We start from the raw sequence: 27,974 nt of genomic DNA on the forward strand, positions 1-27,974 counted from the left end.
TTCAATTGTTTCATGGATGTTTGTTCCATTGTTCGGGTACAGTTAAAGTTAAATGACTCTTGCTGAGTTGAAACTAGTTTCTAATTTTGAACTCTGGAAATAGTAAACACCTAATTTGTGTCCTTTGGTCCTTTGATAATAATACTTTCTGTGATTTAACAGCCAAGTCACTCGGTTAACTTTTTTCCCTGAAAAAAGAATGACTTAGTTGTTTAAATGTATTTTCATAGAAATTTTATTTGTGCATACATACACATATGTTGTTTTTTTTTTTTCCTTCTAGTTGTACAGACTACTCCTCCACATGATCTGGCAGCAACCCAGATCCCTCCCTCTCCACCTTCCCCTTCAATTCAGGGTCAGAGTGTGTTGAGTTATAGCCCATCTCGTTCGCCCAGTACCAGTCCCAAGTTCACCACCAGCTGTATGACTGGTTACAGCCCTCAGCTGCAAAGTCTGTCCTCAGGTGGCAGTGGTTCTTATAGCCCTGGAGTGACCTACTCGCCCATCAGTGGTTACAATAAGGTAATGACTCTCTTGTCTTGTCCAGTCACATTATTTTAAAATTGGGAGGTACACTAAAATTCATCTAATGAGCCAAACTTATTTTATCTGAGCAAACTGAGACTTGACTTGCCCCGATTACCCATTTAAGAACCAAGAACAGAACACAACATCTTAAAATGAAAGAGGAAAAATTAGTGTTTGCAGAGATAATGAACTTAGCTTCACCATCTAGGATCTTTCATCAGTCTTTAAAACAAGTTGAAACTGATGATGTTTTACTTTAGTTACTTTTACTCCTGTTTTCCCTTTGTTATGTGAAGGCTTTGTATACCCTTAGAGTTTTTTTAATGTGTTTTATCATGTTGGAGTATCTTCTAAGCTATAAATTGGGATTGTCACATAGTTTCTTCCACCCACCTCTGCCCTGCAATGAGCACACATGATTCTTGAGTATGGACACTTCCCATGGTATACTAGGAACCTTCATTCCCACTCCCACATAATGTGAAACTTTGTTCTAATTTGTAGGATTAATAGAAACAGGATTGACAAATTGAAATTTTGACTCCTTCCAGAAGCATAAAACTATTAATATAAGAGGGGCATAACAGGAGAGTGATCATTTCAGATGCTGTCACTATTGTGTTGGGCTAATATCTCTATAGCTGCTAGTTAAAACAAGAGACTCTGGAGGTGAAACCAACACACTGTCTGCCCTCATCCATTTACATGTTTCTTTTGTAATGAAATTCCATACTACTGGTTATCCAATATTAAAATTAATTTTGGCAGGTAATAGAATTTTGAAAATTTTGTACAAGTTAGATTTTTGTGAGAAAGTATGTAGTAAAAATTCACAACTCATAGGTAAATGCAACTTTTAAAAATAATTTTTTTGCCAAGCGCAGTGGCTCATGCTTATAATTCCAGCACTCTGGGAGGCTGAGATGGGTGGATCACGAGGTTGAGAGATCGAGACCATCCTGGTCAACAAGGTGAAACCCCATCTCTACTAAAAATACAAAAATTAGCTGGGCATGGTGATGCGTGCCTGTAGTCCCAGCTACTCAGGAGGCTGAGGCAGGAGAATTGCTTGAACCCAGGAGGCAGAGGTTGCGGTGAGCCGAGATCACACCATTGCACTCCAGTCTTGGTAACAACAGCGAGACTCTGTCTCAAAAGAATAAAAAAATAATAATTTTTCACAGGTTGATGCTATCTGATCCTTATAGAAAATTGGAAAAGTAAAATAGAAGGAAAATTACTTACAGTCCTGCCACACAAAAGTAATCTGTGTAATGACTCTTTAATACTCAGCTAATGGATATACCATAATTTACTCTTGAATATTTAAGTCATTTTCATTTTTTATAAACTTTTTAATGTGTACTAAATAGCTCTGACATAAAATTCTTGATAAATTTGGGATGGGACTGTCTATCCAAATGTATAAGAGTGTTTGTTTTACCACACTCTTGACCATCAAGTTAATTTCTTTTAAAAATAAATCTCTGCTAATAAGAAACATGAGTATAGTCTGTTGTAACTTTTAACATACATTTCTTTCAAAACCACATAGCTAAATCAAGAATTCTTCTTTACTTACTTGTCTTTTGGGTTTGTATCCTTGGAATTTTTTTCTTGGGTTGCTATTTAATTATAGGATTGAAAAAAAATATATATATATATATATACAGAAATTTTGAATTTTTTTAAAATTTTGAATGTTTAATAATCTTATCTGTTTATCTCCTTATGGTTTGCTCTATTTTTAAATTTAGAAATTTTTTCACTTTCAGAATTGATTCCCCCCAGCATAGTATAGATAATTTTCTCATTTTTGTGTTATGCTAAAATTGGTAACTGGTTGTCCCAATATCATAAATTATTTTTGCCTTGATTGACTTGGATCCTTCTTTGCATTACATGTGATTTTAGATATTAGAGTCTTTTTCTGGTCAATTCTGTTCTCTTGATATGTTTTTAGTGCTGTGTAGAGCAGTTTCATTGTAGACTGACAGTGTTAGAGTTGACAAAAACGGTCAAACACTATTGCATTTTTGCTTCAAAAAACAGAAATCATAGCTTATATTTTGTCTACAAAAGTGACACCACCAAAATATCAAGTATAATTTTTATTTTTAAAGAAATAATTTTTTTCCTACTTTAACTGTCCCTTTCTACCCGCTCTTTTTCAGTCATTTCTTCTGCCTCGTGCATCCTTCTGTTTACAAATTAGAGGGAAAAAAATAATGAATTAAGATTTTTTACCTTAATCTTTCTTTTTTTAAAAAAAATCCTAAAAGATGTGTCAAGAAAATATCAAAAGAAAGTAAAGGTACAGAGACACATCAGGAAAACACAAAAATAAGGTGGTAGTGTTATCAAAGTGTAACTTTAGAGGAGGAAGAATTACATGAGACAAAAGGTCATTTTAGGTTGATGGAAAAAATCATACGAAAAAATGATAGTTACAATCACAATCCCTGTATATTGAATAATACAGCATCATAAAATGTAAAGCAGAAACCTTTAGTAACATGAAATCAGTAAATACAACTGTACTGGAAGACTTTACTATTATCAATGTCTGATAAAGTAGGCAACAAATAAGGACACAAAATATTTGAGCAATAACATTTAATAAGATAGCCTCCATAAGAATACTATGGAATATTGTACCTTTCTATTTGAGATGTTCATGGAATTGTACACTTTGTATTTTCTGACCAAAACAAAAATAAAACTAGAAATTAAAAATAAGGGTTTGAAAGACACCATTAAAATTTAGAAATTAGGTTAAAATTAGAAATCAGGTCAAATTAAAAGTACTATTAGGAAAACAAGAATGCTTCAATATCAGAATTTATCAATATAGTAAAAGCTGTATGCAGTGGTTAATTCTTAACCTTAAATGTTTTTATTTTTGTTTTTGGGGGGTTATTTTGAGAGAGTCTCATTCTGTAGCCTAGGCTGGAAAGCAGTGGTGCGACCTCAGCTCACTGCAGGCTCTGCCTCCTATGTTCAAGCGATTCTGCTGCCTTAGCCTCCTGAGTAGCTAGGATTACACATACCTGCCAGCATGCCCAACTACTTTTTTAATTTTTGGTAGAGATGGGATTTTACCATGTTGCCCAGGCTGGTCTCCCAACTCCTGACCTCAAGTTATCCACCCACCTCAGCTTCCCAGAGTGCTGGGATAACAGGCATAAGTAAGCCACCTCACCCTGCCCATTTTTGTTTTAAAAAAAAATAGATGTACTAAGAATTCAGGTCAGAATTAGAAGAGTACAATAAGGATACAGAAAAAAATGATAGATACATGGTACAACATAGACGAGTCCTGAAAACACTATGCTAATCAAAGAAGCCAGTCACAAAGGACCACATATTATACAATTCTATTTATAATGTCCAGAATGGGCAAATTTATAAAGACAGGAAGATTAGTGGTTATCTAGAATAGGGGTGGGAAGGAAGGAGAAAAGGGGATTGATACCTAATCAGTTCTTTTTTAGTGGAAGGAAGGACAAGAACGTTCTGAAATTAGATTGTGATGGCTGTGTAACCCAGTGAACATACTAAAACATTTGAGTTGTGCACTTTAAATGAGTGAATTGTATGGTATGTGAATCATATCTCAAGCTATTTTTAAAATAATGATAAAAGCAAATGTTAGGAAACCGTTATCTAAGAGCTTTTCTCTGTGTGCATGGGAAATACCATAAAATAGACAAACCTCTCAAATCAACAGGGCAAATAAGATGTAGACTTCAGGAGAAGTTGAAATGGAGGATTTAGGAAAGGATAAAGAGAAGTTTAAACCATGATGGATATTTTTACGTTTTATGGTAAGAGCAGAGAATAGTTACTGCCATAAACGTTTCATGTCTCTGTGTCGTTACTCATCTTTAAATCTCTCTGCTGAAAATACTCTTAATATCATCCTTTTTTTGTTTTTTAATGGTAAAAAAACATATATAACATTAAATTTGCCATTTTAACCTTTTTAAAATGCACAGTTCAGTAGCATTAAATGTGTTCGAATTGTTCAGCTGTCACCATCTGTCTCTAAAACTTTTCATCTCCTCACTGAAACACTGTGCCAATTGAACAATTAACTCTATTTTTCTCCCCTCCCTGAGTCTCTGGCAACCACTATTCTGTCTCTGAATTTGATACTCTAGGTACATCATGTAAGTGGAATCATAAAGTATTTGTCCTTCACCTGGCTTATTTCACTAGCATAATGTCAGGGTTCATCCATATTGTAGCATGTGTTACAATTTCCTTCCTTTTTAAGGCTGAATAACATTCCATTGTATTCATACACCACATTTTGTTCATCCAGTCATATGTTGATGGGCACTCGGGTTGCTTCCACCTTTTGGCTTTTGTGAATAGTAAATGCTGCGGTGAAAACATGACTGTACAGATATCTGTTTGAGTCCCTGCTTTCAGTTCTTTTGGGTATATATCAAGAAGTAGAGTTTACGTGTCTATTTTTAACTTTTTGAGGAAACACTGTACGGTTTTTGTATATTTGTTTTGGTAAAGATGGGATCTTGCTATGTTGCCTGGGTTGGTCTCAAACTTCTAGACTCAAGCAGTCTTCCTGCCTCAGCCTCCCAAAGTGCTGGGGTTACAGGCATGAGCCACCACGCCTGACCCCATACCATGTTTCATAGTCACCATGCTGCCTTATATTCCCACCTTAAAATATATGCATAATGCTATATCAAATAAAGCATAATATTTTTAAATAATTGCTTGGGCTGCCATAAAAATGCCACAGGCTGTGTGATGAAACAGAAATTATTTTCTCATAGCTCTGAATGCTAGAAGTCTAAGATCAAGGTCCCTGCTGTTTGGTTTCTGATGAGTGCTCTTTCTGGTTTATAGCCGCTTTGCCCTCATGTGTCCTTTCTGGTATCTCTTCATAGAAGGACACTGAGCCTGTCAGAACAAGGCCCCACTCTAATGACCTCACTTAAGTTAATTACCCCCTTACTTCAGAAACAGCCACATTGGGGGTTGGGGGTTAGGGCTTCAACATGTGAATTTGGGGAATACACAAACATTCAGTCTATAATAACGTTCACTTTTTTTCCTTTAGACTGTAACCCTCTTGAGCACAGGATTATGTGTTTTTATTCATCTTTGTTTCCTTAGTACAGCATTTGGAATATAGATGCTACATCAGTGTCTATTGAACTGAACTGCTAATTTGGAAAAGCTAATGAAATACATTACTTTTCTTGGGCGGGAGGAAAAAAAGCCAAAATTGGCTAAGAATTAGAAAACCAAAATGAGAGAGAAAATTTAAAAACGATACATTGGTCAGGCGCAGTGACTCACCCCTGTAATCCCAACACTTTGGGAGGCTGAGATGGGCGGATCACCTGAGGCCAGGAATTCAAGACCAGCCTGACCAACATGGAGAAACCATCTCTACTAAAAATACAAAATTAGCTGGGCTTGGTGGTGCATGCCTGTAATTCCAGCTATTCAGGAGGCTAAGGCAGGAGAATTGCTTGAACCCAGGAGGCAGAGGTTGTGGTGAGCCAAGATCATGCCATTGCACTCCAAGCCTGGGCAACCAGAGCAAAATTCCATCTCAAAAAAAAATAAATAAAATACATCCCCAGAAGGCTGTATGGCCTTTAAGTTTTATTGTTAAGTTCTTTTAAACTTTGAACAGTTACTTTATAGACTTTTTATTATAGAAAATCTCAGACTAACAAAAGTGAAGAGACCAGTTTTAATATAGTGAATTCCTGTGTATCTTTTACCCATCTTCTAAAAGTTACTAATATTTTGCTGGGGTATGAACAGCTAATTCTGATCCAGTAAAACAACATGTTAACATAAACTCAAGTTAGAAAACAAGTTTGAAATCCCGGTATGATCTTTAGCAGGTTACCTAAACTCATAAGGTGTGAGTATAGTAATCATATTTGCCTGTTACTGAAAATATGAGGCCGGGCGCTGTGGCTCACGACTCTAATCCTAGCACTTTGGGAGGGTGAAGTGGGTGGATCACCTAAGGTCAGGAGTTCAAGACCAGGCTGGCCATCAGGGTGAAACCCCATCTTTATTTAAAAAAATTTTTAAATAATAAAAAAAAAGAAAATATGAGACCGTATATATATTAAGCATAATTAGCACATTGCCTGACACGTATAATAACTGCTTAAATACTTGGTATTCCAATATGAGTTATTACCAAATACAGAAAAAATGGGAACACCACTACCTAGCTCACTTTATAGAATGTAATAAAACTTAAAGCACAAAGTAGTTCTCCCTGGGAACTGTAAAAAACAACTTTGGTTAAGTGGCTAGATACAGGATAAACATCCAAAGTCAATAGCTTAAAAAGATAGTGTTATAAAGATTTTCTCCCTACATACTAATATATAAGGTATATGCAATTCTAATCAGTCCCAGTCTACCATTTTTAAAATGATTTATGCAAGTTACTCATTGATTTTTAAAGTTAATATAGAAAAATAAATGAGCCAAGAAAATTGAGTAAGAGTTAGGGTACTTCCCCATAGACATTAAAACTTAATAAGTAAAATATTATGGCCCCTAAGCAAAAATAGGCCAATTAATATAATAATGGCCCCCAAATATAGCATATATAAGGATGTAATATGTTAATTTTAAAAATTAAAAAATCTGTGTGGAAGAGGATTAACATTTTTATTTTCAAACAGCATTAAACAATTATAAGACTGGTTAATCTTTAACTTACTGTAAACTAGTATGAAGTGATCATAAGACCCCAACAGAAAAAAATTGTAAATGTACTTGAGTAAACATTTAAATAGGTAATACAAGTGACCAATAATTCTATTTTTAAGTGTTTAACATCATAAATATAGGGAAATGTGAATTAAATGGCCATTAAAAAAAAATCTTGTATATTGAGTAAATGTTAATATGCTTTCACCAAATAATTTTGGTTTTAGGAATCCGTTAAAGGAAGCTATCAGAAATTCAAGCCAAGATTTATGTACAGCTATCTTTATCATAACATTGACAAAGCTATGTACATTTTAGAGATTTTGAAATACATAAAATCTGAAAAAGGATTATATTATCTCTGTGTGGCAAAGTTACAAATGTTATTTTATTTATACTTTCAGTTTTTTTAAATATGCATGTGTTACTTGGTTTTTTAAGAGACAGGGTCCTGCTGTCTCCACCCAGGCTGGAATGCAGTGGCTGGAATGCATGGCTCACTGCAGCTCCTGGGCTCCATTAGTTACTTTTTTTTTTTTTTGATGGACTTTATTTTTTAGAGCAGTTTTGAGTTCACAGCAAGATCAAGAGATCTTATGTACATTTCCTGTTCTAACACTCATAGCATCCTCCATGATCAGTATACCCCTCAAGTGGTATATTTCTTACAGTCGATGAACTTACATTGACACATCATTGTCACCCAGAATGCATAGTTTACATAAGGGTTCACTCTGGGTGTTGTACGTTCTGTGGGTTTGGACAAATGTATAATGATGTGTTTACAATTTTATATTATACAGAATAAAAAACCTGCACCATTTAGTCGTTCTTCTTTTCCTCCATTCCTGACAACCACTGGTTTTTTTTTTTAATTGCCTCCATAGTTTTGCCTTTTCTAGAATGTCGTGTACTTAGAATCATAACTGTGTGGCTTTTCACATTGGCTTCTTTCACTTAACAATATGCATTTGTAATTCCTTTATGTCTTTTTGTAGCTTGATAGCTCACTTGTTTTTAGTGCTAAGTAATAAATACTCCGTTACCTAATTTTGCCAGTTTATTTACACATTCACCTACTCAAGGGCATTTTGGTTGCTTCCAAGTTTTGACTATTAGGAATAAAGCTGCTATAAACATACAGGTTTGTGTGTGGATGTAAGTTTTCAACTCTTTGGGTAATACTAAGGAGCACAATTACCAGATTATATGGTAAGAGAATATTTACTTTTTTTTTTTTGAGACGGAGTTTCGCTCTTGTTACCCAGGCTGGAGTGCAATGGCACGATCTCGGCTCACCACAACCTCCACCTCCTGGGTTCAGGCAATTTTCCTACCTGAGCCTCCTGAGTAGCTGGGATTATAGGCACGCGCCACCATGCCCAGCTAATTTTTTTTTTTTTTTGTATTTTTGGTAGAGACGGGGTTTCACCATGTTGACCAGGATGGTCTCAATCTCTTGACCTCGTGATCTACCCGCCTCGGCCTCCCAAAGTGCTGGGATTACAGGCGTGAGCAATCGTGCCCGGCCCAGAGAATATTTACTTTTGTAAGAAACTGCCAAACTGTGTTTCAAAGTGGCTGTATCATTTTGCATTCCCACCAGCAAAGAATGAGCACATCCCACAACTTCATCAGCATTTGATGATGTCATTGTTGTGAATTTTTGCCATTCTACTAGGTGTTTTACTTAAGTCAAAAACCAAAACAAAAGTGAATTTAAAATGAAGAAAAATAAAATAAAGTTCTTTTATTTTGTATAGTTGGCGAGCTTTAGCCCTTCTCCTCCTCCTCCTCCGTACCCTACCACTGTTGGACCAGTAGAGAGCAGTGGATTGAGATCTCGATACCGTTCTTCACCCACCGTCTACAACTCACCCACTGACAAACAAGACTACATGACCGACCTACGAACTTTGGATACTTTCCTTAGAAGTGAAGAAGAGAAACAGCATAGGGTTAAGCTGGGTAATATATATTTTATTTATACCTATTATATGTATTTTTGGTGTCGCTTAGTCCTTAACCTATTATTTTCATTATTTTAATATTCATACATAAAATTTAAAGTCTCTTTTACTAATATACTTTGTTAGCTTGGAGTAAAACATTTTGTTTTATTTTAAATGTAACATAATTTTATGCAGTTAGAATTAAGGTCACTAAATTCAAGAAGTGAAATATAGATAAACTAAGAAATCTTGAAACTTTTGTCTACAATAAGATTGAAAGCTTTTTTTGCATAATGTAAGTTCAAATTTCTATTTAAAGTTGAGGCTATAAAATAATGTTTTGAAGCAGTGCATAGTGAACTTACTCAAATAATAGCTGTCTCTTTTCAGGTAGTCCTTTGGAAAGTTGGTGCGACAGAGCAGGATGAGAAAGCGTGTATTTACTCTAGAAGCACTGCTGTTTTTCAGAACATTTTTAAACTGTCTTTTAGTATTTCCTGAAGGTATAGTTTACCTTGGGAAAGAGTGTTAGCAAATCTTAATCTGTTTGGGCTGGATTTGATTATTACAGAGTCAATTATTTGAAACCGAATTAGGTTATTGAACTGAGTAATGATGTTTCCCCTCAGGAACATTCACAGAAAGGATATTAGGTGCTAACTGGGCCATGGTGAGGAAGCCAGTTATTGGACCATGGCTCTTTGTGTCGCTTGAAGTCTCACCAGTGATTTTTAATTTAATTTTGCCTGAAAGTGCCACAGATGTTACAGAAACCAATCAATATTATCTTCCTATTTTTGATCATGCTTTTAAAAAAAAAAATTGAAATACATTGAGTCTACTGAAACTTTAATATAGAGTATTATACAAAGAACCTATGAATCCTCTACACATCTTTGTATTACCCACGTATTTTCTGACTTCACTTTTATTCTTTGACCCAGTAGGAGCTATTTAGAAGTAATACCATTATTGTTTGGAAGTGTTAGTGGTGTTGCTTTTAATTTTCAAGCCTGAAGCGGCTTGGTTACCTTTTTTTTCTCCTAAGTTAATTTTACTGTGGTTAGAGAATCTGATCTGTACCCATTAACTTTTTGTTTGTTTGAGACTTGCTTTTAAGTCTGTGTGATCACTTGCTGTAAATGATTTTGGTATATTGAACAGAATGCAGTGTCTAAATTTGGGACTTTCTTTGTTCACTGTCATGCTTCTTGATGGTATTCTTAAATTCTTTTTTTTTAATCAAAGCTACTGCAAATCAATTAAATTCTTTATCTTACTAATTTTTATCTGCTTGATCTGTTGATTATTAGGAAAGTATGTCAAAAGCTCTCAATGATTGTCTTCCATTAAATGTTTTCTCACAATTCTGTCAGATTTGCTAAATATACATATGAGATTATGTTAAATGCATGTAAATTAAGAATTGTGAATATCATTCTGGTAAATTTGCCTTTTATCTTTATCTCTTAGGCTTTTTGCCTTAAAGTCTGTTTCGTCTGACATTGATACATCTATATTAATTTCCTTTTGGTTAGGGTCTGGCTGATTTATCTATCTCTATCCCTATACTTTTAGCCCTTCTGGGCGCATAGATTTTTGAAAGTTAAGTATTTTGTGCAAATTAATTAATAAATGATTAAGTATTTTATGGAAAGCTACTCTAAAACTATATATATATATATCTCCTGTTCCCCATCAAACTTTCGTTTGTTTTTTTTTTGTAGAATTGGTCTCACTCTGTTGCCCAGGCTAGAGTGCAGTGGTACAATCTTGGCTCACTGTAGCTTTGAATTCAGGTCTCAGGTGCCTCTCCCACCTCAGCCTCCTAAGTAGCTGGGACTACAGATGTGCGCCACCATGCCATGCTAATTTTTGTGTTTTTGGTAGAGACAGCGTTTTCTCGAATTCCTGAGCTCACACAGTCCACCCACTTTGGCCTCCAGAAGTGCTGCAATTACAGGCATGAGCCATTGTGCCCAACCCCATCAAACTTTGACTTCGTAGTTCTAACATCCTTTTAAGGTTCTTTTCTAAATTATTACTATGTTGGTTGTCATGGGAGCTTTCCCATTTCATCATTTCTTCTGTATTTCTTTAATACTTTTCCTTTTTTTAAAAAACTGTAATAAAATTTAGTATACATAAAATTTATAATATTAGCCTTTTTTTTTGAGGTGGAGTCTTGCTCTGTCACCCAGGCTGGAGTGCAATGGCGCAGTCTTGGCTCACTGCAACCTCTGCCTCCCAGGTTCAAGCAGTTCTCCCTCAACCTCCCAAGTAGCTGGGATTATAGGCACCTGCCAGCACTCCTGACTAATTTTTGTATGCTTAGTAGAGACGGGATTTCACCATGTTGGCCAGGTTGGTCTCAAACTCCTGACCTCAGGTGATCCACCCGCCTGGGCCTCCCAAAGTGTTGGGATTACAGACATGAGCTACTGCACCTAGCTCAATGTTAGCCATTTTAACTATTTAATTAAGTGCTGTTAAGTACATTTACATTATTGTGCAGCCACCTTTTACATTTATTTGTTGATACTCTGTAAGATAAAGATTTCCTCTCCCTAATTGTGTCACTTATTAGGTTGTCCCAGATTTGTCTAGGGAGATCCTCTGTAAGCTGGCTTTTCTGTTCTTTTGACATGACAGTATCATTCTTTGAGCTGATCCCCCCGCCCCTATTCTGTTTTACCCTTACCCCAGCTTGTTTGGTTTAGTCACTGTGGACTCATGATCAGCTCTTTCTTTAGCAATGTCTAAACTGTTTTTAACTAATTCATTGAGTTTTTAAATTTCAGTCGCTTGTTTTCATTTTATAGTTTTATTTGGTTCTTTTCAAATATGCCACTTTTTTGTAGAATATTTTTTATTCTTACGTTTTCAGTTCCTTTTTTTCTATTGCAGTTGCTTAAATGCACTTATTTAAATAGTTGAGTTATCTAAAGTGCTTAGAGGTTAAATACTGTCCATTTTTGTCTTGTTGGTTGTTATGCCTGGAGGCTTGTTTCCTTTCGATTTATGGAATTTCTGTGTGTTTCTGGTAAGCTTATCTTGGCTGAATGGAGGCCTTGTTTCTTCCTAGCTGTTTTGTATTTTGCCTCTGTTAGGTGCCTTAGGAGTATTATTGCCCTTTAGCTAACTTAAGTGATTTCTAAGCTTGGAGATTCCTGGACCTCAAAGGTAATATAAATGGGCACTCTAAACCTATTCAAAGATGTATCTATAATTTTTAAATCTCAGAGTTTTTTGTTTTTTTCAGATCTCCCAACAACGTATCACAGGCAAGGTTCCATTATCTCCTGGTCCCAGTGAACAGATTTTTTTCTTATCTACTCAGAATGTGGCCCTTTGAGATTCCTGGTCCTCTATCAGGAGCAGGGACTAAGGGTAGGAGAAAGGTGTCAGCCCAACTCTCTACTTCTTATGGGCGCAAATCCTTATGTTCGTTTCCCACGTGGGCAATAAATTCCAAGCTGATATATTTCTCAAGGCCTACAAAATGCTCTAGAGCAGCCACAGCATTCTCTTACAGGCTATTTTGATTTTTAATTCCTTTTTTCATTTTTAACCACTGACTATTCATAGCCTTATTTTTTTGCAAGCTCCATTATTTGTTTAAATAATGTTTTTTTGTTTTTGAGATGGAGTCTAGCTCTGTTGCTAAGGCTGGAGTGCAGTGGGCAATCTTGGCTCACTGAAACCTTTGCCTCTTTGGTTCAAGCAGTTCTCCTGCCCTAGCCTTCTGAGTAGCTAGGATTACAGGCACCTGCCACCACACCTGGCTAATTTTTGTGTTTTTAGTAGAGTTGGGGTTTCACCATGTTGGCCAGGCTGGTCTCGAACTCCTGACTTCAAGTGATCTGCCTGCCTCGGCCTCCCAAAGTGCTGGGATTACAGGTGTGAGCCACTGCGCTGGTCTAAATAATGTATTTTATTTAATAAATGTTTTTAGGTATTTATGGTGGGAGATGTTTTAGGTTATCTGGTATGCTGTGTTGCCAGGTTTCCAAATCTCCATATGCTTTGACTCTGAGGTCTTTGAGATTCTCCAGCTATAGACTTTGTGCTATCGTGGTGGTGGTGGTGGTGGTCATCATGGAAAGGCCCTGTTTTGTCATGACTTGCTATGTATATTTTTCTTGCTTTGACTAATGCCCAGAGGTATTAGAACTTTCTATTTCTATTCGTCGTCTAAAATTTAATCCTCAGTGAAATTTTTCTCAAATTCAAGTTTTTTCAGAGAAAACTTACTTTTCTTAAAATTAATGGTCATAATGATTAATCAAAATGGGATAACTTTATGCTCTGTTATAACCATATTTCTTACTTTCCATTTCTGGTCTCTATTTATTAAATCATTTGTGTTGGTTTACAACTGCTTTTCTTAACATTAATTCATTCCTAAAGTCAATTTTGTCAGAATTTCACACAAAGTGAGATGATGTTTTTTTACCGTATATAAGTTTTTATGCTGGCATGAAACATACTACATTCACCAAAGCTCCTTGGCTAACTTTTAAAAGCTTGATGAATTGAAATATTACTACATATCCCTTTGATGATTTCTTATTCTTTGTACCTGTAAACATAACAGGAAAATCAGTTTTACTGTTTTCTAGTCATTCCTTTTAGAATTCTGCTAAGATTAAAAAAAACAAAAACTTGTTTCTATTTATGAGTTTTATTTGAGGGTGTAAAATATCAACTGATACTTTTTGTGTCAGTCAAACTCTGAAAATATAAGCCTTTCATAAATACCATAGAATTGTTCTCAAGAACGTGCTTATTTATTTAGGCACTATGCCAGATGCTGCCTTCAAGGAGCTCAGATTCTGTTTGGGAAAACAGACAAAAACTCTAACCCTGAAGTATGATGACTATCCTGGTTCAGAGGCCTCGGTAGGAGTACATTCCTAAATAGAATTTTTTTTTTTTACATTTCTTAAAAGTAAATTTATAAATTTAGGAGTATAATCATCAGATAGTCTTTTAATACAACTCAGGAATTACCACAGGCTATTAAATGAAACACAATAAAGTACAGGAGCAAATAAGTTTAGCCTAGAGACTAGTCTTTAGGAGAAGGCTATAGTTATCCCATTCAGAAGGAGCTTCTAAATACTTCAGGCAAAGAACTTGCTTAGCCTATTTATTTCCAAAAGAAATTTGTCTTTTGTTTGTTTGTTTGTTTTGGCACTGAGTCTCACTTTGTCACTCAGGCTTGAGTGCAGTGGTACAATCTCAGCTCACTGTAACCTCCGCTTCCCAAGTTCAAGTGATTCTCCTGCCTCATCCTCCCTAGTAGCTGGGATTACTGGCACCCGACATCACGCCTGGCTAGTGTGTATGTGTGTGTACTTTTTTTGGTAGAGACAGGGTTTCACCATGTTGGCCAGGCTGGTCTCAAACTCCTGACTTAAGCTGATCTCCCCACCTCAGCCTCCCAAAGTGCTGGGATTACAAGCGTGAGCCACTGTACCCTGCCTAAGCCACCATGCCTGGCCATTTCTTACTGAATGATTTGAAGGTCTTAGAGAATGAAATGCACTTAATTTTTCAACAAAACTAGACAGATGCCTTTGACGACTTATTGTTCTTATGGCTCTTCAATTAATACAGCTCAGAAAATATTGTTTTTCATTTTTATCACAAGTAGACTGTGTTCTCCCAAGAGAAAATTATGTGGGGGAGAAGAGAAGCTCATTGAGAGTGTTTGTCTTCTGATTCCTGGATTGCCATTGCCCAGATACAAGTGTTAACTCTAGATGTCAGAATTGCTACAACAGACTGATACTGTTTACCTTAACAATTAATTGCAGGGAGCCCAGATTCCACCTCTCCTTCCAGCAGTCCTACTTTCTGGAACTACAGTCGTTCTATGGGGGATTATGCACAAACTTTAAAGAAGTATCAGTATCAGCTTGCCTGTAGGTCTCAGGCCCCATGTGCTAACAAAGATGAAGCTGATCTCACCTCTAAACAAGCTGCAGAAGAGGTAAGTGGAAAATAAAAGTGACTTAATATTTATGATTTGTGCATTACTAGAAAATCTTCTACTTCTGGAACATTTTTTCTGTAATCTTCCATTCTGCTGGACGGAAGCATAAATCTGGCACATATTAAGCAGTGGGAAGGCTCCTACCTTACTTTGTGTACCTAAAACTAAAAACTAAATTATATCATACCTTTTACTCTGTGACACATGGTTCACCTTAGTGCCCTGCCTGAAACATATTTTTACATTGATTATAAAAAGGCTCTCAGGTATATAATTGTACTTAACATATACAGAAATCTTGCTTTTAAAATATATTTAGATTGGAATATTTGTCAGTAATTTCATCACTTTAATACCAAATACGGAATTTTTATTTTGTTCTTAAAAGCAGGAAAGATGTTCTTTACACATACCAATGTAAGGAACTTTTAAAGATATAACTATGTGTGAATAGTACTTATAAGTGGGTAATAAGAAAATTACCAAATATTATTTAGATGAATATTGGTATTTGGGAAATTTTTTTCCTAAGTTAATTAAATATTTTTTAGGGTAGGAGAAAGCATGATGATTTCTGGCAAGATTTTTCCTCACTGTTCATTTTAAACATGAATTTTTATAGGTTTGGGCAAGAGTGGCTATGAATAGACAACTTCTTGATCATATGGATTCGTGGACAGCTAAGTTTAGAAATGTAAGTTCTGACATTACTCTTTGGACAATATTAGTGCCTCTTAATATGTAATGCATGTTATTAGAATATCATTTAGAGTTTATTATAAATTAGAATATTAGAGTTATTATAAAGGTACAGTATGAATGGCACATATATAAGGATAAACTTATTTTCATGAGATTTTTCCTTCTCCATATTTATTGAATCGATACCTTTTGAGAAGATAAAGGAGTAATATGTTTAGTTATTAAGATCCTCCCTTTTCCACTTTTCAATTTTATTTTCCAAAGAGCTTTTTTTTTTTTTTTTTTTATTTTAATACACTTAGATCCAAAGAGCTTTTTCTGTTGGAGCCTTTTATGTACCCAGAATTGTGAGGGAAACAAAAATGAGGTCCTTGCCCTCAGAAAACTTAAGAGTTTAGAGAGATGAGACCACATATGCTTGAAGCTATTTCAAAATAGATTATGATTTCTATATTTCTAGAGAAGTACCCTCTAATCTTGGGCCAACTTTTCCCTATACAGAATGAGTTAGTTTCCTTTTTTCAACTCCATGTCTTCCTCCCATCCTCTGTAGCACCTGTGTCCCGGGTTCTGTTAGGCATATGGACTCCTCCTTCCACTACATGGAGCGCCACTTAGCTTCAGAAGGGGCTGTTACTTCTGTTGTTTCATCCTTCAACACTCATGCATCCATTCTGCATCTTCTAGAACTATATTGAAATCACTTGTGCTCATTTTTAATCCTTTTACTGTTATTTAAATAGGGTATCAAAATAGAGGGGCAAAAAAATGGTAGCCTACTTTCTTGACCCAGAAACCTGGATGGCAGTTTACAGATAATTCCTGAACCCAATCCTAGACCTACTCGATTAGAATTTATGAGGGTGAGGCCTAGACCTCTCTCTGGGACATGTTAGGTGATTTTGTTACAGCCTAAGAGTGGCTGGCAAATTAAGATGCATGTAGTAAATGTTGGAAGAATGAATGAATGAGATCATGTCCTGGAACTGGAGTTTGTTGTAGTTTCTGTTATAGGCTAGTCTAAAAATGCTGATATGTTTAAAATATGAAGTCTTAGGAGTTAGCTAGAGTTTTTGGAATTTTTAAAAAAATCAATGCATGTGTATACCTGTACCATATATTTTATAACACCAGAGTCTAGTTAGCACCCAGTAATCAACCACATTAATACTTCTGCAGAAAAACATGAATAGTCACACTCAGTGGGATAAAGTTTATACATAGCTTTATGTGAATTCAGATCAAGTCTTGCCATTATATCAAAATTTGCTTGCTTAAATGGATTACAAAAAATGTTTTACATTCCCAGAACGTTTTTATTTCAGTTGTTTATAATATCATATTTCATCTGAAACGTTTTTTCATCCTTTCATTTTATGGATAAACAAAAGATGGAAACAGCAGTGGTAATCGAAGTTGCTACAGGCACATACACAAAACGATAACATACAAACCAGATGGAATGTATCCTTAGACAGTCTTTCCACATCCCAGAATTAGTTGTATGTTAGCCATAGAAAAGGCATTTGAAAATCCCAGTTCTAAAGTAATACTGTAATATTCGCAAGCCAGTTTCAAATGTAATAAGTTTGTTTTTCCACATGGTTAGGGAATTAGGTGAGCCTGCCGAGAGTTAAGCTGTTCCGTTAGTTTGAGAAACTATCTTACTCACAAACCAATGTAAACAGTACATTAATAAATGTGTGAAAAGTTACCCTACAAATGTAAACTGAAGATTATCCTTTTAGCTAAACATAATAATTAGAAATTTTTAAGAAAAAGTTAACATATAGTTAAAAGTTTTATATTTTTTTCAGAAAAAAAATATTAAGAATCTAATTTAGTTCATTTACACTCCAGTGGCCTGTTTATTTAATCCTCTCTTGATTTCGAGTTGGGATTACTTTCATTCTTTTTTTCACTATACTGTACAATTCTTTTAATATACAAGTATAAGATAGTAAAAAAATTCTTAGAGTTGCTTGTAAAAAAGAAAGTAATTATTTGAGAGCTGCTTTGGAATTATGTATCCAAAAATCTGTACCTTATTTCTTCCTAGTGGATCAATGAGACAATATTAGTGCCACTTGTTCAAGAGATTGATTCTGTCAGCACACAGATGAGACGAATGGGTTGTCCGGAGCTACAGATAGGAGGTACGTGGCAACAGAGTCCAGTGCTGGGTTTCTGTCAGTAAATCTGCCGGGTGGAAAATTTCTTCCTCTAATGGACTGCTTAACTTCTTTTGTTACCTTGAGGTGAAAAAAAAAAAAATCCAAATGTCTATAATCTAGTTTGTTTGGTTTTTTTTAATGTGACCGCTTTATCAAGATGTAATTTACCTACCATATAATTTATCATTTAAAATGTACAGTCCAAAGTCTTGGGTTGTGCAACCATCGCCAGTTGTCAGTTTTGAAACATTTCATTTCTTGGAAAAGAAACCCTCCACCTTTGACCGGTCAACCCACATTCTATACATTCCTCTCAGCCCTGTGCAAGCGCCAGTCTATTTTCTGTCGCTGTAGATAGGCTTATTGTGGATATTTCATATGAATGGAATCACAGAATATGAATGTGACTTTGTGACTGGCTTCTTTCACTGAGCATAAATGCTTTCAAGGTTTGTCCATGTTGTAGAATTTCTCATTATCTCATTTCCTTTATTGCTGAATAGTATTCAGAATAGATCTACATTTTGCTTGTTCATTCATGACTTGATTGACATTTGGGTTGTTTGCACTTTTTGGCTACTATGAATAATACTGCTGTGAACAGTCATGTGCAGGTGTTTATATGGACCTGTGTTTTCATTTCTCTTGGTATTTGCCTCGGGGTGGAATTGGTATATGCTGAGCTGTATGGTAACTTTGTGTAATCTTTTGAGGCCCTGCCAGACTATTTTAAAGCAGCTAGCTGCACCATTTTATATTCCCACCAGCGTGATTGGGGTTCCGCTGGGTCTTCTTGCAACACTTGTTAAATGTTTTGTAGCCATCCTGTAGTAGGCATGAAATGGAATCACATTTTGGTTTTGATTTGCATTTCCGTGATGACTACTGATGTTTTGTATATCTTCTTAGAAATGTCTTTTTGGATCCTTTACCTGTTTTTAAATTTGGTTACTTGTCTGTTGAGTGGTAGATGTTTTCATTATATATTCTAGATATAAAACCAAGACTCTTAGCAGATGTTAATGACAAAGTTGTATAAAGCATAAAGACTATGTAATAATACTAATTCTCCATCACCTATTTTCAACTCTCTTATCTACTAAAGGTAAAATTTTAGGGTACTATATAAATTGCTTAAAAGATACATACTACAACTTAGTTACTAAGTAATCACCTTTCAGAATATATAAAGAATATTTTAGTCCCAGCTCCTTCTAGAGGACACATTTCTCCTTGAAAAATGTCAAGTACCTTGGGTTGCATCTCAGCACTTTCCATCTACTTTGGGTATTTTTGTTAATTAGTCTTTATTATCTGAACTAAGAATAGAAATGTGCATCCCTAATATGTCTGTTTATTGAATGTCCAAATGTTTCATATGTAATTAACACAGCACTCACATTAACCTTGAAAACTGGCTGTTATTGCCCCATCTTATGGATGAGGCTACTGAGACTCAGTGATGTTGATGATCCTGAACCTATATAGGCCCAGGCTAATACTTGCCCAGTGCATACAGCAGTGATTTGAGGACAGAATTCTCTGACTCCAAAGCCAGATTGGGCACTTTCTAGGTCTTGGAAATATTATTTGAAACCTGTGCATATCCTTTGTAAGTTATAAAAGCACTTATTTTTCACAACATTTCACCACTGTGATACACTTTTTAAAAAAAATAACAACATTGTGCCGGGCGCGGTGGCTCACGCCTGTAATCCCAGCACTTTGGGAGGCCGGGGCAGGTGGATCACAAGGTCAAGAGATCGAGACCATCGTGGCCAACATGGTGCAACCCCATCTCTACTAAAGGTACAAAAAAATTAGCTGGGCACGGTGGCACACACCTGTAATCACAGCTACTCACGAGGCTGAGGCAGGAGAATTGCCTGATCCCAGGAGGTGGAAGTTGCGGTGAGCCGAGATCACGCCATTGCACTCCAGCCTGGGTAACGAGCGAAACTCCGTCTCAAAAAAATAAATAAATAAATAAATAAATAAACAAACAAAATAAAAAACATTGTTCACTTCTCAGCCTTTTGGCTAAGATCAAGTGTAGTATCTGTTCTTATTTAAAAAAATTAAAAAATAATGACATTGTTTTATCACTACAGACGCAGCATACATTTATTGTAGAAAATTTGTAAAGTACAGAAATCCACAGAAAAGAATATCACCTATAATTCTGCTTCCAGAGATAACCACTCTCAAATTTAAACCACTATCAATTTTAATTAAAATTGATAGTGGTTATCTCAAATACTTGATTTCTGTATTTTTGGAGAAAAAACTGTGACTTGACTTTATACATAGTGTATAGGCCACATCGGCCACATAATGACGTTTCAGTCCATGACGGACCACATATGCAACAGTAGGCCGTAAGATTATAAAGGAGCTGAAAAAATTCCTATTGCCCAGTGACTCGTAGCCATCCCAAGGTTGTAGCAAAAGATATTACTCACATGTTTTTGGTAATGTGTTGCAAACAAACCTGTTGCACTGCCAGTCATATAAAAGTATAGCACATACAATTATGTACAGTACATACTTGATAACGAACAACTGTGTGACTGTTTCATCTATTTATGTATTTACTGCACCATACTTTTTTTTTTGAGACAGAGTCTCACACTGTCACTAGACGCCAGGCTGGAGTGCAGTGGCGCCATCTCAGCTCACTGCAACTTCCGCCTCCCAGGTTCAAGCAATTCTCCTGCCTCAGCCTCCCGAGTAGCTGGGACTACAGGTGCACGCCACCATGCCCAGCTAATTTTTGTATTTTTTAGTAGAGATGCGGTTTCACCATGTTGGCCAGGATGGTCTCGATCTCTTGACCTCGTGATCTGCCCACCTTGGCCTCCCAAAGTGCTGGGATTACGGGCTTAAGCCACTGCACCCAGCCTACACCATACTTTTTATTGTTTAGAGTGCACCCCTACTTAAAAAAAAATAAAATAAAGGCCAGGTGCAGTAGCTTATGCCTGTAATCCCAGCACTTTGGGAAGTCCAGGCGGGAGGATCACCTGAGCTCAGGAGGTCAAGATCAACTTGGGCAACACTGCAAGACCTACTCTACCAAAAATTAAAAAAAATTAGCCAGGCATGATACAAGTGAGCTTGTAGCCTCAACTATTCAGGAGACTGAGGTAGGAGAATCACTTGAGCCCAGGAGATTGAGTCTGTAATGAACTATGATCACGCTACTGCACTCCAGCCTGGGCAACAGAGCAAGACCCTATGTAAAAAAAAAAAATTTCAACCGTAAAACAGCCTCTTCAGCACATATTCCAGAAGGCAATTTAGAGGAGACGACAGCTCCATGCCTGTTATTGCTCCTGAAGACCTTCCGGTGGGACAAGATGTAAAGGTGGGAGACAGTGATATTGACGATCCTGACCCTTTATAGGCCTAGGCTAATATGTGTTTGTTTTTTAGTTGTTTGTTTGGGTTTTATTTTTGGTTTTGTTTTTGACGGAGTCACACTGTGTTGCACTCACTCCGACCTCTACCTCCTGGGATCAAGCGATTCTCCTGCCTCAGCCTCCTGAGTAGCTGGGACTACAGGGATGTGCCACCATACCTAACTAATGTGTTTTTTTTGTATTTTTAGTAGAGACAGGGTTTCGCCATGTTGGCCAGGCTGTTCTCAAACTCCTAACCTCAGGTGATCGGCCCGCCTCAGCCTCCTGAAGTGCTGGGATTACAGGCATGAGCCACCGCACCCGGCTGTGTCTTAGTTTTTAACAAAAAAGATTTAAAAAAATAAAAGTAATTTAAAAGTAAAAACAAAGAAAAGCTTATGGGATAAACATACACAGAAAGTGTTTTTGTATAGCTGGCCAGTGTGTTTGTGCTTTAAGTTGTTTTTACAAAAGAGTCTAAAAGTTTTTTAAAAACGTAAAAGTAAAGTAAAAAAGTTACAGTAAACTAAGGTTAATTTTTATTGAAGAAAGAAAATTTTTAAAACTAAATTTAGCCTAAATGTACAAAGTTTATAGTCTTTAGTAGTACACAGTAATGTCCCAGGGCTTCACATTCATAGGCCGCTCATTGACTCACTCGCCCATTCAACCAGAGCAACTGCCAGTCCTGCCAGCTTCATTTGTAGGTTATTGGTCATAGGGTTTTGTTACCTGCTCCCCACAACATTATTCCATTTTGTTAAATAGTTTCCAGCATTTTTTGTTCTTTTTTTAACTAACCTGTCTCACAATATTCTCCAGCATTATTTTTATGGCTACGTTGTATTTTTTTAATATATATATACAATGTTTAACCAATTTCTAAATTCAAGGGTTTTTTTTTTTTTTACTATTAATGCTACAGTGAATATCCTTTTGCCAAATCTTTGTGTACATTTGTAATTATTTATTGAGAATAATTTCTTAGAGTTGTGTGTCAATAGGTATGGATATTTTACAATTATTTTTGTTGTTGTTTTCGAGACAGAGTCGCTCTTTTGCCCATGAGGGAATACAGTGGTGCTGTCACAGCTCAGTACAGCCTCATCCTCCTGGGCACAAGAGATTCTCCCACCTCAGCCCCCTCCAAGTAGCTAAGACTACAGGCACACCCCTCCACGCCTGCCTGATTTTTTTGTATTTTTGTAGAGACAGGGTGCCCAGGCTGTTCTTGAACTCCCGAGCTCAATCAGTCCCTCCATGTTGGCTTCCCAAAGTGCTAGGATTACAGGCATGAGCCAGTGCACCTGGACATATTTTAAGGTTTTTTTTTTATACACATTTCTCTTCAAAAAGCTTATGCCAGTTTATACTCTAGCAACCTTGACACATATAAGAATGCTTTTCCTTACATTGGATATTGCTAGTAAGGTTGGATATTTTGAAATGCTTAATTGGTTTTTAAATTTCTATGGATAGTTACCTTGCAGGATATGATAAGAGAAAAAGAAATCACTACCAAAAAAAGCTTCCGCTTTCCTGGCATAATGGGCAACTTCTAATTCAACTTACTTTGAAAATGATATGTCTCCTTTTATACATGTCCTGTAAAAATTTTCTGTATATTAGTTGTTCATAGATTTGCCAGATGGATTTGGCTGCTTCCCTGGGGAAGGGGAGGGATGTTGTATGTGTAAATCTGGCTACCTTGCCAGATTAGTTGTAGGTAAAGTAGATCGTGCAAATTAAAATGAACTATTATTGCTTTCTTTCATTTATTCCTTCAACATTGAGTGCCTAATCTGTGCTGGGAATTTACTATTCTAGGCATTGGGAGATACAGCAGTGAGCAAAATGGCCAAAGTCCCTGCACTCATTAAGCTTTCATTCTAGCAGATGAGACAGATAATAAAAGATAAAGTACATTGGGCCAAGCACGATGGCTCACACCTGTAATTTCAAACACTTTGGGAGTCTAGGGTTGGTAGATTGCTTGAGCCCAGGAGTTTAAGACCAGCCTAGGCAATATAGTGAGACCTTGTCTCTGCTAAATTAAAAAAAAGGAAAAAGTCAACCAGGCATGGTGGCACATGCCACGGGAAGCTGAGATGGGAGGATTGCTTGAGCCCCAGAGATTGAGGCTGCAGTGAGTGGTGTTTGCCCCGCTATACTCCAGCCTGGGTGACAGAGCAAGACACTGTCTCAACAACAACAACAACAACAAAAAAGTACATTGGACAGTGGTTTGTGCTAAGGAGAACAAAAGCCCAGGGGTGTTGTTATTCATGTGTAGAGAGGAGGGGTGAAATTTGAGGTGGGGTGGTCAGGGGAGGCATCATGGGCTTATATAAAGACCTGAAGGCAGTGACGAACCAACTATATGAACACATGACAAGAGCATTTTAAGTTCTTTTGGAAACACATTTAGAATAATCTGTGTTCTCTGTTTTATTTTAACAGAGGCTAGTATTACTAGCTTGAAACAAGCCGCCCTGGTTAAAGCCCCTCTCATTCCAACTTTGAACACAATCGTTCAGTATCTAGACCTTACACCGAATCAGGAATACTTGTTTGAAAGGATCAAAGGTAATTATTGATTTGAAGAGGAAAAAGTAAGAGCTTTTTTACTCCACTGGAATTTTATCAATAAAGATTAACAAGAAAAAACTTTTAATTAAAAGGATAATTTATGTCTTATAAATACATATCTAATTATGGCTTAATGGTTTTATTTTGTGTAGGAAGCTTAAATATGAGCTAAGTGGTCTCCAGTGAATATTTCACTCATTCCTACTTTTAGACTTATAAGAATGGGTGCCACTATGACATTCTTTCTAATTCCTGTATGCTGAGCCTTGTTTCTCTTAATTCTTATAATTCCTATCTAATAAGTTGCTTCCTTATATATCTGTTATATTCTTTTTTTTTTTATTTATTTTTTATTTTTTTAAAGGCTAGTCAAGTGAAGCAGTGGGAGTGGAGAAGGAACAAAGAAATCTGTAACTGGTTGTGATCAATTAGTTGTAAACACCACTGCACTTGGACCAGCCTATATCTGTTATATTCTTATATTTGGTGGGAGATGTGAGTTTCTGAGATACTGACTTGAGAATCAGGAAATGTAGCCTCTCCGTCACCCCCACACACCCTTTATTGCCTCTCTACTCACAGAGCAGTTAAAAAGTTAGAATTTCTTTTAATTGAGATAAACTTTTTAAAGGTTCTCATCACTAAGACAAGTTTTAGAAATAGTATTCAAATTTATCATAAATCTTAATTTGAAAGTTATAATGTTCTCTCTTTCCCCTAAGGTTAGATCAGCGTTCAGAAATAAACATTTTGCGTGACTTTTAAAAACATTTTATATAAGGAAAATTTCAAACATACACAAAACTAGACAAAATAGTGTACATACCCATCTTGTACACATCAGCCAGCCCCCACAATCACTAGTCCCTGGGTAGCCCCTGCCCTATCCATACCCCATCCACTTTCTTCCTGTATTATTTGAAGCAAACCCTACATTATCAGTTCATCTGTAAATATTTCCTTGTATATCACAAGGATAAGCCTCCTGCAACCCCCTGTTTTTGAGACAGGGTCTTGCTATGTTGCCTAGGCTGATCTCCAATGCCGAGGCTCAAGCAATCCTCCCACCTCAGCCTCCTAAAGTGCTGGGATTATAGACATGAGCCACCATGCCCAGCTGAGCCTTTGAAAACTAATAGAACCATACATAACCATGATACAATTATCATTCTGAATTTTTTTTTTTTTGAGACGGGGGCTCTCTCTGTCACCCAGGCTGGAGTGCAATAGTGGCACTAGTGCAGGATTGTGTAGCTCCCTGCAGCCTTGAACTCCTGGCTATGGCAGTCCTCTCTCAGGCTTCCAAAGTGCTGAGATTACAGGAGTGAACCACTATGTTGCCTGGCCCTAGTATTCTTTATGTTATGAGATATTAAGTCTATATTCAAATTTCCAGCTATCTCATAAATTACGTAATTTTTGGCAATGTTTGTTTGAGTTGTAATTCAAGTATTGTAATACATTGCAATTTGTTATTTAAGTTCATTTTGAGCTATATGCTTCCTATCCACCTTTTTTTCCCCTTTGCAATTTATTTGTCAGAAGAACTGGATTGTGTGCAGAGTTTCCCATAGGGTGGGTTTTGCTGAATGCATCCCTATGGTGTAGTTTTACATAACCCCTTCTCTTTTCTACAGATTCGTGTTTGAGTTTTTTGGCAAGATTGCCTTGTAGATAGCAGGGTATTTGTACATCAAGAAAAAAAAAGTGTCTGTGTGGACACATATACAAAGTATATAAAGATATATCAAATAAACAAAAAAGCTTAAAAGAATACAGTGAACACTGTGCTCTTCTTGGATAGTTAGCAACATTTTGCCATATTTGATTCTCTCTCTCTCTCTCTCTCTCTCTCTCTATATATATATATATATATATATAGACACACACACTTTTTTTTTGCTGTACCATTTGAAAGTACACTGCAGACATCATTACTTTTTAGCATGCATTCTCCTACAAGTAACAACATTCTCCTACGTAGCCATAATACAATTACCATACCTTAAAAAATAATAATTTTCTGATACCGAATGTATTGTCCATATTCAAATTTTCCCTACCCCTCGACTTCTTTTGAGAACCCTGAATAGTAGTCAGATAAATCCAAAATCCCACATTTTGGATTCTCATTTCTTCATGGTGATGTTTATCTTTTTTATATCTTGTATTTCTTTAGGTTTTGATCAAGTTTTTAAGATGATTTGCTTCCCTTATTATATTCCCTTAGCCTTTTATTATTTTTTCTTTTTTGCATACTCTTAGCTTTTAAAAATTTCACCTTGTTGCCACAGAACTTTCTCAGGGCGGTTGTATGAGTTCATTTCGATGGAACAGAGGTGGCGACTTCAAAGGACGAAAATGGGATACAGACCTGCCCACGGATTCTGCTGTAAGCCCCTAGATTCATTCATTTATTTATTTACTGTTGATTGATTTGACTGACACAGGGTCTCACTCTGTCATCCAGGCTGGAGTGCAGTGGTGCATTCTTGACTCACTGCAGCTTTGATCTCCCACATCTCGAGTGTTCCTACCAGCTCAGCCTCCCAAGTAGCTGGGACTAGGCCTGCGCCACCTCACCCAGGTAATTTTTTGTATTTTTTATAGAGATAGGGGTCGCACTTTTTTGCCCAGGCTGGTCTCAAAGTCTTAGGTTCAAGTGATCCCCTGCCTCATCTTCGCAAAGGGCTTGGGTTACAGACATGAGCTCCTATACCTGACCCTTAGATTTATTTATGTATTTTTTTATTTTTATTTTTTCAGTTTAATGTTTTTGTTAGTGGATTTTTGTGTTTTTGTTTGCCTATTATAAGTATTAAAAATAATTTAGGGCCAGACGCGGTGGCTCACACCTGTAATCCCAGCACTTTGGGAGGCTGAGGCAGGCAGATTACGAGATCAAGAGATCGAGACCATCCTGGCCAACATAATGAAACCCCATTTCTACTAAAAAATACAAAATAATAGCTGGGTGTGGTTGTGCGCGCCTGTAATCCCAGCTACTCGGGAGGCCGAGGCAGGAGAATTGCTTGAACCCAGGAGGCAGAGGTTGCAGTGAGCCGCCAGTTGCACTCCAGCCTGACGACACAGCGAGACTCTGTCTCAAAAAATTTAGAAAATAAGGTATTTATAATAGTATCAGCATGTTCACCCAACCACTGTTAATATTTTGTGTATTTTTTACTTTACTGGTGGCTACTGTTTTTAGTGTTTTTATCATAGTTGTAATTCTTTTATATGTAAAATTATATATTCTTTTTTTCCACTTCTGCAACTTAGGGTTGTTTTTCTACAGCCTCCTCCTACCTAGATTTTTTTTTTTTTTTTTTTCATTATTATACACTGTCATTTAACTATTCTCCTATAGTGGACCTGAAAGGTTGAGAAACTTGTGGTAGAGAAGGGATTTTCACCTATTTTTTGATCTTAAGTAACGTGGGATGCAATAGTGTGGTGCATGTTGCTTTCTTTCTGGGGATTGTCACTTTAACAGAGACTCCTAGAATTATATTTAGGAGATAAAGAACATAAATGTTCTTATGTGCTTACGAGTTTTTCAAGATTATATTCCCTTGTTTTCATATAGTGCCTGTTAGGGGTGAAAATTAAGTTTGAAATGTTGAGATTCAGATTGAGAATTGAATGTACTTTATCTTGGTTTTGCTATTAACTGTATTGTTATGAATGATTCACTTAGCAGAAAACTGATAATGCCCTCCTTTTCTGGGGTTGCTATGGAAAAGTGAAAATGAGGATCAAATATGTAGGGAATGGGAGTCTGGTATTTAAGCCCCACCCTCCACCTCCACCCCCACCAGATAATGGCAACTGTGTAGGCTGGAGTATTTAAGCTTTTTCAATTTGAAAAGGAAACCTTCCCATCAAAATACAGACT

The 27,974-nt window shown here is 36.5% G+C and overlaps 1 protein-coding gene and 1 pseudogene across 13 annotated transcripts in view; both read left to right on the forward strand.

The window, feature by feature from the left end:
* The window catches only part of TMEM209 (transmembrane protein 209), a 39,683-nt gene that overhangs the window by 2,590 nt on the left and 9,119 nt on the right, over positions 1 to 27,974 (forward strand). For 10 of the 13 annotated variants that reach the window (XM_035254732.3, XM_035254733.3, XM_009003088.5 and 7 more), the window contains 7 exons: positions 284 to 525; positions 9,021 to 9,225; positions 15,032 to 15,207; positions 15,833 to 15,904; positions 17,972 to 18,068; positions 23,948 to 24,073; positions 26,371 to 26,468. In XM_035254732.3, the coding sequence (XP_035110623.3) occupies positions 284 to 525; positions 9,021 to 9,225; positions 15,032 to 15,207; positions 15,833 to 15,904; positions 17,972 to 18,068; positions 23,948 to 24,073; positions 26,371 to 26,468 (1,016 nt within the window). Of the gene's footprint in view, positions 1 to 283; positions 526 to 9,020; positions 9,226 to 15,031; positions 15,208 to 15,832; positions 15,905 to 17,971; positions 18,069 to 23,947; positions 24,074 to 26,370; positions 26,469 to 26,546; positions 26,664 to 27,974 lie in introns of all 13 variants that reach the window. The other 3 variants (XR_013524269.1, XR_013524271.1, XR_013524270.1) reach the window with 1 other exon arrangement.
* Positions 20,107 to 20,213, forward strand: LOC118144042 (U2 spliceosomal RNA; annotated as a pseudogene).

Source organism: Callithrix jacchus, chromosome 11, assembly GCF_049354715.1.
Source record: "Callithrix jacchus isolate 240 chromosome 11, calJac240_pri, whole genome shotgun sequence".
NCBI lineage: Eukaryota > Metazoa > Chordata > Mammalia > Primates > Cebidae > Callithrix > Callithrix jacchus.